Genomic DNA, 15,340 nt, shown 5'->3' on the forward strand with positions numbered 1-15,340 from the left:
TAAATGGAACCTCTGTCCCACTCATTGGGAGTTCCATCTTACTTCACGGGGTCATACCTGTCCCTCCAACATGTCACAATTGTTGTTTATGCAAACACAGTGTATAGAAAGGCATTACCTACTTTCTGAACTTTCAGCAGACTGAAACCTCCTTTAATATTCAGAAATCTTTCCAGTTCTTAGAGAGAACCGCTAGATGATTGCCAATGACAGAGTCTCATAAGGTTTTGAAAAGCAGACTTTATTTAATAGGCACATCGTTGCTTTAATAGCACTGGGCTGCACAGCTCACTTCACCATTTGTAAATGGTTTTGTTTGATTACATTGCATTTCCTCAGTGTCGGTAGGATTCAAGTAAAAAAGTTACTGCTTTTACTTCTCTGTCATTTCTCAAGATGGAAAAAAAAACAGTACAACAACTAGCGCACAGGAGCGTAGTACAGACAGAACTGCCTGCGATCCAGTAGAAATCAAGACAAACTCTAACTTGAGCACTGAACAGTTAAAGCTGCAAGACAACCACACTACGTTTGCTCAGATGGGATTTTGCATTATGCAGGATAGAGACAAATGTTGCCCACTAATACAAGGGACAGGCTTTCTTATACTGAGAAACAAAGACTGTCCAGCACAGACAAGAATGAGGGTTTCAAAACAAAACAGCTCACATGAAATTAGCTCCCTTATTTCTGATTATAAAAGTTGTACTCCCTCAGCCTTAAAAGTTAAAAGCTTAAAAGAAAGGTACTGCTTACAGAACTCTAAACCTGCAATTAAACCAGCTTTTCAGCTTTTCCCCCTATATTACAACTCTTTGTGATAAGAGAAAACCATCTTTAAGAGACAAAACCATAGCATTCTGGATTATTTTTGTAATTAAGTAGTTTACTTGGTTGATACATTTCTTCCCTGAAAAACTGCATTTTAATATTTTATTAAATTCCACCAGTAAAAGCATACAAAATCAGAAATCATTAGAGGAAAATAATATTGCTCTAACAAAAGAAAAAAGCATGACTTCTCACATAGTTTTATGAACATCGTAAAAGAAGCACAGATGGCATTGAAACATTTTGAAAATGGAGAACTATTTTGTGAGTTTCAATGTTCTTAGGTTTACATTCTATTTTCTGAATGGATATTTCCAAAGTTAAAATCTTGTAGGGTTTTTATACATTTTCTAGCATTGTATAGGACAGACAACCTAAAACCAACAATGCAGAAATCTAGCGTGCTGCACACTTTAATATACACTAGTTACTTTGGTTACTAGCACTTTACACTGATGGTACCTACTGTATTTGTAAAACTCATTTTTAAATCAGCTTGTCAAAGCTTTTGAGAAGCAATCTGGGCAATAAGGTGGGTATTTTTAGTGTCTACCATGAATACGGCCAATTACAGAATCAGAGGTCGCTCTCTCCATACAGTGCCGATGAAAAAGAGGTGTAATCCAGAGCCCCAGGAACAGAGCCTGGGCCGGTGTAGGGAGGCATTCTCTTGATGCAGTACTGAGCCTGCTCAGGAGGCAGCTCTCGGCGTAACTCATCTGCCAGGATGTAAGGCTGGGAGGGGGGAAAGGATTGACAAATTCAGTATGTATTCTTCAAAGACACAAAGTATATCTATTTTCTGTAGCTATGACTAATAAACTCGGACCTCCTGCCTATTTTCCTGAGACCAAATGTTCTCCTCCATAAATTCCATCTCTAATGATGAATTGAAGGGGACAATCCTACCAACAAACTGATTGGGTCAATATCCAGTCTCCGAATATGTGACTGTCTATGTCAGCTACCAAGCACTGCGCAGCCATGGATAGACTGCTGCTGATACAGCTCATCCGTGGGTAGGCAGGCAGTATCTCTGAAGTGCACTACTGCCCCTTCCGCAGTGACAGGGCAGACACATTTTCAGTCAGATCCTGTTAGTTTCAAGGACCTAATATATTTGTAATGAAAAATGCATTATTGCTCTTCATGGTTTGCATTTATGATATTATTTATGATATGAAATTATATGCATTTATGATCTCTGTTAACAGACTCGACATTATTTAAAATAGCAATGTAATGAAATCCATTTTCTTTTTGAGACAATGGCTTTCATCTTCCTCATGAAATCCTACCTGAGGACATGTCTGGCATTCAAGATGTGGTCCACAGTAACTGAGATCACAAAATCAATACAAACAGCCAGAATGAGAAAATCAATAGAGCGAGCCTGGGCAAATAGACCTGTACTGCTGTGATCTCATCTTTCTCCATAGCACAGGATTGGTTTCCTAGCAGCACTGTTTATGGCCCTGACTGCTCCAGAAGCTCTTGTGTTGCCATTATCCTCCCTTTCATCTTCATACACCGCTCACTCGCCAGAGGATCTGGCTGTGGGGAGGAAAGTATGCCAAATTCAGGAGCTTCCTCCACGTACCCAGTAACTGGAGGAGGCCTCATCCTCCTCCTGCTCCTCCTAGGATAGGGGTGCACCACATTACATCACCCTGTTCAATGAGCTGCCGGGTCACAACATGGCTCACAGTTAGGTGTAGTCTTGTGCAACTGGCCCAGCCTATGTACCAGAGGGCCAAACTCTGCAGTGAAACATCCAGACAACAGCACGAAAGGAGAATGAGTTCCCCTCTAACCACAGATGCTGTGCAGAAATAACCTGAAGTACAATATATCCATTATACAGACATCTTGCCTAAGATGTCTAATTTTATGTTGGCTCCTTGTGATATGAGGGTATACAGACCAAGCCTTGAATTCTGCACCCATTTAAGCTAAGAGTCTTGGTTCCAAACATAAAGACTTTGGGAGAAAGCACTTGCCTTACAATTTGAAAACAAAGCTTCACAATTACTAAAAGGCTTGTGTAAGAATTTCAGCGAAGAAGAGCTGAATAGGAGAGCTATTACCAGCTATAATCCTTACAGCCAGCAGCACAGTGACTGACCTTATCTGAAGCCAGGATTCTGAAGGAAGCTATCACTTGCTCCGCCGTGTCTGTGTCTGCTGTTTCTCTGGTCATGAAGTCAATGAAGGACTGGAAAGTGACGGTTCCTTGCCCATTGGGGTCAACCAGAGACATGATTCGGGCAAACTCAGCTTCGCCCTTTCACAGAATCCAAAAGAAACAAACAAACAAAAAATGGTCACCATAATATCAATCTCCCATCAGCCCAAGTCTCTCATGAACTAGTAGGGACCAGTGGTTACAAAGTCTTTAAAGCACCTTTCTGGCGTAGGAGCATAAATGTCAGAGACAATGAAATCTGTGATCTAAAATGCCCACCCCTTTTTTGTTAAAAGGACTCGGTGCTTTCGAAAAATGTATTCTTCGCCCTAAATACATAGTATGCACCTTTCAATTAACTTTCTGCAACCTTCTCCCCCCTCCCACCCGCCCTCTCTTGATGCCTGTTGAACTTGTTTTAACTTAATGCTTCATTTTCCACCCCATCCTAAAACCGTTGTAAGTTAGATATCGCACAGGGAGGTGAAACAATAGCCCAAGAAGCATTGTACTTGCAGACCCCGTGAACTAAGAGGTAGGGGAAACAATTCTGAAAATTTCATGCCACATATAGGACAGTTCAACTAAGGCTAATCCTTTTTCCACTAAATAGGGTGAATTTGGGGGGAAATTTTTTCGAATAAATGAAGGAAAGCAAATGCAACAGCCAGAGGTAGTTTATGAGAATTAAACAGCATCAAACTCATTCTTCCTCATGCAGATAAAGAAGAAAGAAAAAAAAATTCATTTAAGAACTGTTAATTTCAACTTTTAAAGTTTCCTTAATTCATAGAGCAATGCAGCAGATCATAGAATATGTTTTTCAAGTGTCTAGTTTTACTTTTATCTTCCTTTTTAACCATTTGAAAACAGAGAAAAAGCAAAGAAACAAGAAAACTAGTATCCCTAGTGTAAATTAGTATTCTGTCAATTTAAATAAGCTTTAGTGTTGCTGTGGTTAATGCTATAAGCTGTAAGCAGAATGAGTTGCCGTTGTTTCTTAAAATTCATACCAAATCGTAACCCATTGAAATTAAGCAAGCTCTGAAATCATCGTGGTCCATCAATCCATTCTTCCTCTATTGACCAAAACAATGTCAGGAATATAGAAGGGAAGGTTTGAAGAATCCAAGGTAATTTCCAGAGAGATGACGAGTTTAGACCATTGGCATGTTGGATCCAGTGTATGAACAGTATTCAGTGATATTGCCCAAGCAGGTCACCAGAGTCATCATCAGTTTTAAAGGAGGAAGAAGTAACTAACATATTACACACAGGAAACAGACATTTTCACCACGAGAAGTAACATCAGGAAAGGTCAGGGGAGCGATAAGGGAGAAGAGGAGGTGAATGAGACAAGAATACAGAGAACACAACCAATGAAGACAAAGAGAAGGGCAAGGAGAAAAGTTTGTTACTAAACTAGTCAAACTCAGGAGATGCTCAAGCTGCCTCCCTGACGTGAAATGTCTTTGAAAGGTTCCGCATGGGATGCTGTAGTGATTAAAAGTATAGCTAAAAACAGGCTGAAAATAGCGTACCACTGACTGTTTCAAATACTCCACTCCAAGGCTAAAGCAGGTACACTGTGAGAGCTTTCTGCTGACATATGGGAAATAAGGACAGGGGTTTTCCTTCTGACTGCAGGCTGTCAGGATTTGGACTAGAGCAGAGAGATGCGGATGCTGGCTTAAAGGATGAGACTTGCAAGACGTAGAAGGAGGGCAGTTGAAGACCTTGTATGAAAGGAGGTTGCTCACTCTCCAGGCAATGACATATATGTGGCATTCTGGGCTCAGAGCTGAGTACACATTAAAGGGCATGATAGTAAGAAGGTAAATAAGCATTTCCTCTGTGTTGTGACACAATATAGCAGTTTGGAGAGAACTGTGTCATCCTAAATCAGGAGAGAGCAGTAGAGAGCTTGTGTTGAGTCTGAGGAAGGGAAAAATAGCAAAAGTCTGAGTGCAAGAAGCATGGGAGCTCCCCACAGTTATCTAGTAGAGACCAATTAAAACATCTCAAACCAAGTAAAAGAAATAACCTGAAAAATCTTTGAAAAATGGATAGAAAAATATGGCTCCAAGTGATGCTGGCAGTCCATCTACTCCAGTTGTCTTCCCCAAGGCAGGATCTGTTCAAAGCATTATGACCAATACATTGGAGTTTAAACCCACAATCTCTTCAGCTATTATTATATTGGCCTATCTGAAAACAGAACAATATCAGTTTCCTCTACCTGTAGGTCATTTCCAACCTGTCCCAGACTGATGAGGCAGGCTTTAAATTCATCAGAATGTAGATTGTCAGATTCATCCTAGCATCCCATCACAGGTCATGCGTTTGGGAAGGTGAAAGGAAAGAAAGAAAGGTCACAGATACGGTTAGTTAGTTGGTTAGTAAAGAACATTCTACTCTTGTATTAATAGCCATGTTTCTTCAGAACTCCATGGAAACTTAATGTCAATATATTGCAATAAATTACCTAAAAAGTGTACAACTCTTGCAGTTTCATGCTTCAGGTTTTTTTTCTTAGTGGAAGAGGGTCCTTGCTTCAACTACAGAGTTAAAACTGTGCACCCTCTACAGGTGCTTTTTAAACATTTTTGCTGATAAGGCAGTTTTTATTCTATTGAACTGCCAGTTTCCTTAATTTTCTATAGTCGTACAGTGTATGTGAGATGCAGCCAAAGGATCACTGAACCTGAGCAAAACAATTCCCCCCCACAATTACTGTTACTTCACTTTCGATCTGATAATATTGCTTAGCAACTGAATATGCATATCTCGAAAGAGAGGAGGAGTACAAAACAATTGATTTCTTGTCTAGATCCAAAATAATTTTATAACTGATGTAACTTATTTTCTGTTATCTCTCCTCTTTAACAATCTGTACAGTAAGGATTTTTGCTTTGAAAACTGACTTAAAAACCCCCTTGCATTCCAGGTTAAATGGCTGCTGGTAACACCACGTCAAACTGGATCAGTATTTTGAACCAATACTTTTTCCCATTTTGCAGGTCAATAAATCCACACTAATTTCTGAAAAACAGACTGGCTTATCTTTTTCTTCCATTTCATACAAAATGTGACCCATCAGAGGTATACTTCAGATTGAGTTAACATGTGTACAATTAAAGAGATGTTCTATGATGAAAAATGGTTACCCTCATTGATTTTACAGACCAACAGTTTGGAGAAGATCCAAGGTTTTCTGTCTGCTACGTATTTGCCTGCTGGATTAATAATTTATTTTTGAAAATTTCTATATAGCTATACATGACTAAAATTATAGGAGTTTTAACAAATGCGCTGGGTTTATTTAATATACTAATAGGATAAAGTGGTGCTTTATTAAGTTCATCACAGCATGCATTTTTGACATATCATGCTGTTATATTGACTCCCTCTGCATCATCCTCCACTAGCTCCATAAAGGGAAGATGAAAAACAACAGTGGGAAGTCAATTACAAGAGATAGAGCAAAGCTTGAAATCTGGAGCAGCATTTATATAAAAGCCATAATCACAGTGAAATTTTTTTTCCTTTAACATTTCTATGCGATAGGATAATTCCTGCTATAAAGCATTCAAAATGGTTTATTTTATCATTCTGAAAATGTTGATCTAGACTGGCTTGAAACTCTCCAAAACCATCCTGGAGACAGGCTATGGCAGGTCATACCGGGAGTGAAGTTGGCTCATTTTACCTAACCTCTAAAGCCAAAGATACTACTGGGTAACTGCAAAAAAAACTACATAAAAATGGGAGCGAAGAGCCAAATGCTGTCCCTCCACCTCCTCCACCAGGTGTTGGTAGAGGACTATTAGCTACTTGACTATACCGGGGGGTGGGTGGTCCGTATGTGCATGGGCTCCCTAACCCCGCACACACGGCAGCCGTAGTCGTGCAGCAGGTAGCGAAGGACAGATGGGAGAGAGAGCCCAGCACACCTACCAATAAACCATTTTCTTTAGGAGAGGAGCGCAATGGTTGTGCTGGGGCTCACAACCGTCATCTGATTAAATGGAATCCCCAGTGAGGGTCCAAGTATTTGTGCCATGTGCCGTAGCGGGTTCTCACATTCTCGTAGTCAACTTCTTTAATCTGCATCATATATGGCCTAAAAAGGCATCTTTGCCTTTGCAGTTTATCAGAGTTTCACGGCATACAGTGGTATTTTGCAATTAATGCGTAGATCAAGCCCATACAAGGGCGTTCTCATTGGGAAATGGTTCTTTGTATTTATTTTTATTGTTTGCAGGTCAACATTAAGCACCAACATTAATTTTTTAAAGCATATAAGTAACTTTGCCTTGTTTATCTTTACCTACCAATACAAAGTAAAACACTGAAATCCCCCTCTGTGTTTCAATACTAGTCCCCAGAAACCTTTTCCCTCCCCTTTGTGATTTATATTTGGCCTTATAAAACAAGTGAGCTTCTGAGTCAAAGTAATCCATTCCTAAATATCTCCCTCAGTTTCCTGAGTGCTAATTGACTTGCATAAGCCTGGTCATGTGGTTCATTTAATAGGGAGCTGTTGTTTTTCTGTTAGTAAAGTATGGGGTGGCATGATGCTATTATTCTGCGTGCAGAGCTCCTACTTAAAATCTGTAGTTTGCACAAAAATCAATAGTGGAATATGTTAACAACCATTAGGATATTACATGCAGAGCCACTGCGGATATTTTATCACACACTTCACAATCTTATTTATAATTTACTAAATATACTGAATCTGAAAAAGGAATCCCTGCATAAAAAGACTTCAAAACCAGTGACTGACAATGTATCTGTGTTGGTGTCCCAGTTTGTCTGCATACCATAATGCAGCTCTGCACCATTTCTAAACTGCTTCTGTGATTCAGACATCATGTCCCACTTTCTCTTTTTTTCTCTATGCAGGCACACTAAGGAAGGAAACAGACCACTGTTGCTAAAGATTTATATTTATACCTACAACTAGACTCTGCCTTCAGGCACAGCCTCCAGCACGGAGTAGCAGGTAAGCAGCAGCACCTTCAGGGATAAACTCTGGGGTAGCAGCCTGCGTACATGCCTGTTGGAAACACAAGAGCCTAGAGGGCTGCCCCCTTGCCCCAAGGGGCAAAGGACATTTACCACTTGCCTTTAACAAGGATGACTTGTAACGCTTTCTGTGCTGGCACATCTCTGCTGGTGGATGCACTGAGAGAAACACAACTCTTCCTGCTCTTGTAATCGTTATAGGCATGATGCCCACTTACTGCAGTTTGAGAATCAGGGGCATGAAGCTCCCCTAAAAAAAAACACCTTGTAAAATACTGAATAGTTTTCTTTCAAATATTCAAGATGTAGAAGCCATTTAAAATAATTCACCCAATTATTTAGCTCTCTTTCAAAGGATTAACAACTGCAGAATTAAGCTCCATAATGGAATATGAACTGTAAGTTTTAAAATTTTTTTTATATATTCTTCTTGGGGAGGAAGAGGGGGGTTCCTTCCTCAGATTTATAAGCAAATGAAGTTGTTTCTAGAAGCACTCAATAAAATGTTGTTAGGTATATGTGTACCAAAATACATTATTTAAAATGGGGAAGGGAGCTACTCTGCATATTAGTACTTTGCTGATATCCTCAACACACACTAAGAGTCAAACATTAAGATACGTCTTAAATTGGAGAAATGCCACAGAAGCCAGAGCTATAGCATGCATAAATGATTCTGCTGTCCTTAGGTATTTAAAGCCTACTCATCAGGGACAGTATTCATATTTGGGATCTTTTCTGGCTATTCATCATTGTGACTAGCAGTCCAATTCTTTCAGTGTATTTTTTAAACTGTGTCAGGCATTCAGAAATGCTGCTAAGTGCAAGAAAATTACCACATGCACTGCTAATTCCATCTGACATAGAGAAGCCAGTATTTTTTGTGTTAGTGCTTATGTTCAGATGATCCAATTTGACCTTCATTTCTATTTAAGGTAATCAAGACCATAAAAGAATCCACAACTGCCTTCTCTATCTAAATTCCAAGTTTAGAGTCTTCATTATTATTTGTACCCTGAAGTAACTCCGAAGAACCCTGGGTTTCTTTTATTCACCAGCACTAAATACCTGAGTGTTCAAGGACATAGAAAGGATAAAAAAAAAAGAAAAACAAGCCTGCCTCTCTCAAACATGTTCGTTCAATGTCTCCTTCCAGCCTGTGTAGATTGAGTCGCATCTGCCCATTAAATTACAGTGTAATTTAATCAGTATAAGCTTCTCTTTTATCAGTGTTTCTATTATCTGTCCCTTGCAGAAAGCTTGGCTTGGTGGCTGAGTGGTTTTAGATCTTACCTTCTTCCTTTTTTGACTTGCATGATGCTACCAAGAATGTCATTGTTGCACTGTGTCAGTGCAAAAGTCCTACTAGACCAATTTCTCATGTCTGATGCTAAGGGAAGGAGTATACTAAAGGGATCATACGCAAAATGGTCCCTCCCTTAACATGATCCTTCCAGGACTCTTTTTTAAGGCCTTTGGATTATACCTGTCATGGGGGAAGGTAAGGTCTAAACTCTGCAGCTAAACTTGCAGCCCAGGCCCAGGTTGTTGAGGCCATAGAAACTGATGAAGCAGCTATCTCTTTCCGCTTCTGACCCAGACTCTCAGGCTTCCTACAACAGAAGCAAGGGCAGAAGGGACACTGCCTGAAGCTTTGACTCGTCGTAGCCTGAAGAAAGGAAACAGCCAGGGATAGGCAAGGATCCAGGAGCTGGGAAGCGCTTCACTGTTGCAGTTTACTGTCATAGCGCATCTCCAACCTACCTGCAGCTACGTGGCACGAGCGCCCTCTTCCAGGCCACACAGCCTTTCCTAAGGCCTTGCTCTATTGTATCCTGTAGTATCTCAAAGGCTTACTATATGTGCAAAGCCCAAAGATCCGTAATAGGGCTGGTTGGTTTAGGATTTAGCTTCTTCCTTCAAGACCTTCCAGGGCACCAAGAAATGCCCATAATACCTCCTCAAGCACTGAACCAGCCTTGCTGTGAGCGTGGCAGAGAACTCATCTATGAACTAAAGATACAGGGATGCTGGAAACGGCCATCTAGTGTAAGATATACTAGGATTCAGTCACCTTGCTTCCTTATCTTTAGGGAGCTGTCAAATCTTTGTGCAAAGTCCCTGGTTTCCCTCAACAGGGTCTCTCAAATCTGGTGTGTAATTTATCCAGGCCTGGTACTCTGTCTGCTTTTAATAGCTCTAATTGCTCAGTTATCTGCTCCAGTGCATTGGGAAAGCCACTTAGTGTGCTACTTCCTTCCACCCCAAGAAATTTATTTCTGCTTCTCTGATGTTATCTTCTGCTTCCTTAGAAAATACAAAAAGGAATTATGCTGCATTAGAATCACATTAAGGTTTTCCATAAAATCTGTTCCTGGTTCCTATGCTCATGTGTTTCTTCAGAAAGCCAAGGTTTGGCAAATCTGCTTGTCTTTCTAAACAGCTAAGGATATTCTAAAGAATATTTAGCAAACTATGACTGTCAGCATCCAACGCACACCGAGTATAAGTTCTGGTATTGGTAACCATTTTGAGTGGAGCTGGACAAACAGGGTGTCAGTGAAAACGAAAGTGGCATTTTGCTATACCCTGAAATGATTTGAAGGAGCTGATTCACATGATAACAGAATATAAGTCAGGGGTTAAGCACAATCTGCTAAATACAGGAATCTGTACTGGGAAAAAGGGAACAGCCTGGTGCTGCATTATGGTGATCTTTTTTCAGTGTTTGAAATGTGAACTTGGTTTTGAAGGTGGGTTCATGTGAGCACAGAGCCAGCAGAGCTAACCCATGTACAGATTGCTCTCCAACTGGGAATGTCAGATCCTGACTGCATGTATTTTGCTATTGTGTCTATTAATAGCTATCTTTTTAACCCTCTATCCATGAATACTGCATAACTCATAGGAGGAGTGAGTTAAATTTCTTCACATTAGTGTTTTCATTCCTATTTTTGTATTCATCCATGATTAGAAAACTGAAAAAAACCCCAGCCTCTTATTTCCCATGTACAGCCAGAAAAATAAAGGATTTTCCTTGAGAGCTCTCAGTGCCCCAACTATATTCCCTACGAACCTATTTCTAGGGGGACGAGCTGTGATTAAAAGGAAAAAAAAAAAAAACCAAACAAACCAACCTGTAATCCAGATTACAGCAAAATTAAACATGATGGAAGCTGCTGGCAAGTACATAGAACATGCTACACTGCCTTAAAGTAAAAGGGCACGTTATTTTCCAAAAGACACAGGTTTATGCAGTTCTGCCTGTTATTTGAACAATTACTCAACCACATTAGCAGAACTATATTTTTGTTTATGGGTAAAGAGTAAAAATTAATTTTTAATGTATCTGTACAATGCTATGATTCCATAGGGCTGTAAATTCTTTGTTAATTGATCTTTTTTGCTGTTTTAAAAAGAGCCCATTGCTACTATATTTGCAGATTTTTAAAAGGCTTACATTTGGAATGAAAAGAAACTTGCTTTGGGGAAAAATAAATATTGCTAGTTGAGAAAAAGCAGGAGTACTGTACCCTGTCAAAATGATTGAATGATGCTCTGAAGTCATTCATTTGTTCCTGGGTGATACCCTTGGCATCTCTTGTGAGGATCTGAGTCTCAACCTCATTGATAGTTCGAGCAATGGTGGTAAGTAGGAGCTCCCATCCGACACGGATGTGCTATGAGAAAGAAAATACTGATTTATTAAAGAATCAAATATATTCTTATAAGAGTATAAAAAGTACTGTAAGCAAAAAATCAGCTCTAAATATTTATGTGTTCCCTTTTCCATACCACTAGTTTTCCATTATGACCAAGGATCATTAAAAATAAAAATGGCTTTCAGAAAAATATGGAAATGGGTTCTAAATGGGTACTTCTCACTAAAAGTAAAAATAAGTGAAAATAAAACAAGTCTTATGAGATTATCAGGAAGTCTGCCAAATTCCATCATCTGTTGCAGTCTCTTCAGATCAGGGAAGGTAGTTCTATGGCAGAAGAGGGCAGAATAAACTAACAAGTACAAAAGGGACTAAATAGCTACCTCCATAGTATAGTTGGTGTGCTTGTTGTCAAACACCAGGGCTTCTTGTATAAGCTGATGATCTCCTTCCAGTTTGTCAATGTTGTGTTTATAATTAATGATATTTTGCTCATATTGCTTCAGCTGATTCATCTGGTCCTCCAAAGGCCCTGTCATTTCAATAGAGCTGCGGGCAATTTCCTGTCAAAAGGAACAAAGACAACCCCCACCCAGTGAAATTTAAGCTTCAGATTTGCTCATCTGACCAATGTTCACATAAATATGTAATATTTTCATACTAAGAAGCAATAGTAATAAAACCTTCATACATTGGAGATGATAAATTTTACTGTAGAAAACACATTTCAAGAGAAATGTGGCCCTTTTATTTCTGGAATTAGTATTGAGACTCCAGTGACCCTGGTATCTTTCCTTTACAGAAAGCAGAAGCTAAACAGTAATTTTTTAGTGACTGATTTTTCAAAGCTACATCTCCTGCTGAGCATGAAGGTACCACTTGTACAAGCTTCCAAAGTTTTAAAAATCATCCTAACAGGTGCTAAAAACTCCAGGATCAAACAGCTGGTGAACTATCATGGAGATTGCTGTTGTCCCATATATAAAGCAGAGATAAAAACCACTTTATTTGTCAGCCTCTGCTTGAGAGTCTGACACTCACCTCCATCTTGGTCTGGATCCACGGCCCAATGACGTTGGCCTGAGCAGCAAACTGGCGACGCAGGCGCTCGTTGGCGTGCTGGCGGGCTAGTTCCTCCTGCAAGGATTGATCCCTCTGAGGCACCAGCTGCTTCACCTGTTACAGTGGGAAAGCACTAAGTGTGAGCAGGCACAGCTGAATAGTTTAAAACCAAATGGAATAAATAAGTCTTCAGCGACTAGTTTTCTTACTGGTCTGAAGGCTGGTATCAGACAGACAAGCCAGAAACATGATCACTATTTTATTTAACAATTCTGTGCTAACATAAGAAATTGCTAATATGGTCTTGGACAGAGAGACTGACATGGAGAGAGTAGAAATTCTCACCTCGGGCTGGATTCAAGTTCAAGACAATTATTTAACTTGAACTGTTATTAGAGCAGTTACTTTGCTTTCCTTTTGAAACACAGGTGACTTTTCAATCTCTAAGTAATTGTTCTAAGAATAGTTGGTGCAAAACATTTTATTCGAGCACAGCCATTATGATATGATAACAGGAGACACCTTCTGTCCATCATGTGTATCTGAAGGTCTCTAATACATTGGAAAAGCTTTTTTGGCTTACCCTTTTGGATAGCCCTGGGAGATTCTGAGTTTAGTCCTTACTGGTCGGTTTTTATAACCCATTGAGGGTGTGTTCTTGTCCATGTAGGTTTATGTATTTGCTAAGTTCATACATTCTACACAATCATTTATCTTCAGCATATTATCTGTCTTGGTTCCTAATGAAATAAAGTTTGTGCGATTGCTCTACAAGCCTCTCTTTAATCCCTCCCTAGTAATTTTTTATGGTAATTGCCAATTTCAATCTAATTGGACAGAACATTAATGGTCCCAAAGATGCTAATTTTTTTTACAACATTCATGAAAAGCAGCAGCTGGGCAGAAGAGACACATGAACTACTGTTTATACTGAGAGAAAGAATGCAATCATTTTATGTTCTTTTGATGGCACCCCCTGGCCCATTCGCTGGCCAGCCACAAGCTCTGCACTAGCCTCAACACATGCTTCTCTTGCTCCGCCAAAAAGCCAAAAAAGACATAGGTAACAGTGAGCGATGGAGCAAGGGATATGGTGAAGCAAGCCTAGCAAACAGAAGGGAGAGCAGAAGGTACTGTAGAAAGTTCATTCTGGTATCTGATGATCCAGAATAACTTACAGATTTATTGTAAAGTTCTCTGAATATTCTCAGTATTCCTAAAGTAGAATACTGTGTTACAAAGTCCTTTACGTATTTAGCATACGTTACCTTTTCCCACTTGCTACGAATCTCTTCAACAGTAACAGTGCTGTAAGGATTGCTTGCGCTTATTCTCATGCTGTAACTCTGAATAACTTTTTCAACTTCGTTCTGGATTGACAGTATGGCCTGTCTTTCACCATCTGCCTCTGGCAAAGTAGCTTTAAATTGATCATGTGCTGTGATTAAGCTCTAAAATCAGAAACAGAAAGGGAAAGCATGAAAATCTTAACGTTTCTTCCAACATCTGGAAGATCTATAAATAAGCACGACTGCTCTCTCAGCCTCTCAGACACCCTGTCTACATGCATCTGTAGATACAGGAAATAATATATGTAGATAGATTCATGAAACAGCCCTCATTGACTTTATCAGGACCATTGCTTCTTCCATGAGGTCTGAAATATGCCTGCATACCAATGAAGAACCCTATTTATAAAAGAGTAGACATTGCCTATCACAAAGAAAATGTCAGGACAGATACTGGGTTTTTGTCTTGCATGTGTTCTACTTTCCAAGAAGGAATGGCTTCCTTTCTTGTTTTCCCATGACTGTAAGCCAAAAAATAGACAACCATTTACCTGAATTTCCTCTATGCTATGAACAATAAACATGTCCTGTAGGTCTTCCATAGCACCTTCCATCCAGTTGTTGAAAGGAGCAGCTCTTTTGGCAAACTCCAGGTGAAGCTGGTCAATTGTTTCGAGCAATTTCTCTGTCCTCTGTACAGGTTGGGAAAGGTACATTCAGTTGTTACTAGGGCAGGACCTAACTCCACACATACACCCACCCATGCACAAAGTCACACCTCATCTTTCCAATAGCAAATGATGGCTTTGTTGACTGATTTCACCACCTGCTTTGAGGATTTTCACTCAAGGCAATAGGACTAGTTGCAGTAAAGATACTTTCACACTCTCCAGCATGCTAAAAGGGGTGTATGCCTTTGAAGGATAACAGGTGAAACTACTTTTTCACTACTGATGTTTTAAGTATTTTTGTTATTGTGATCTATCTGCAAATCAATTAAAATCTGCTAATCTTGCTTTAGTGATTTCTTGTAAGTATAAAAGGGAAGAGTTAGGCGTACGTTTTCCACCTTGGCATGTAAGTGCGTGACTTCATCTTTCCTTAAGGGACAAGTTTTTGGAAAGTAACTCAGTACTTTGGAATACTCACTACCAAAAAATCAACCCAGTGCTGGCCATTATCCTATACTTCACCTGATTAAGCTCAGACAAATATGAAAAGGTAAGCACCCAATGGCTTTTGTTATCCTTGCTGGACACCGAATTCTCAAAAAGCGGTGC

General features: G+C 39.7%; 1 protein-coding gene across 4 annotated transcripts in view; it reads right to left on the bottom strand.

Moving 5' to 3' along the window:
- Positions 1–220: 220 nt before the first annotated feature.
- ACTN2 (actinin alpha 2) overlaps positions 221–15,340 on the bottom strand; it is a 70,201-nt gene continuing 55,081 nt past the window's right edge. For 2 of the 4 annotated variants that reach the window (XM_075089426.1, XM_075089427.1), the window contains 8 exons: positions 14,612–14,752; positions 14,040–14,222; positions 12,751–12,885; positions 12,093–12,272; positions 11,581–11,727; positions 4,030–4,095; positions 2,957–3,115; positions 221–1,566 (listed from right to left, as the gene is read on the bottom strand). In XM_075089426.1, coding sequence (XP_074945527.1) covers positions 1,408–1,566; positions 2,957–3,115; positions 4,030–4,095; positions 11,581–11,727; positions 12,093–12,272; positions 12,751–12,885; positions 14,040–14,222; positions 14,612–14,752 — 1,170 coding nt within the window. In that variant the 3' untranslated portion in view covers positions 221–1,407. Of the gene's footprint in view, positions 1,567–2,956; positions 3,116–4,029; positions 4,096–5,255; positions 5,334–11,580; positions 11,728–12,092; positions 12,273–12,750; positions 12,886–14,039; positions 14,223–14,611; positions 14,753–15,340 lie in introns of all 4 variants that reach the window. The other 2 variants (XM_075089429.1, XM_075089428.1) reach the window with 2 other exon arrangements.

Source organism: Phalacrocorax aristotelis, chromosome 3 (genome assembly GCF_949628215.1).
Source record: "Phalacrocorax aristotelis chromosome 3, bGulAri2.1, whole genome shotgun sequence".
NCBI classification, from domain to species: domain Eukaryota; kingdom Metazoa; phylum Chordata; class Aves; order Suliformes; family Phalacrocoracidae; genus Phalacrocorax; species Phalacrocorax aristotelis.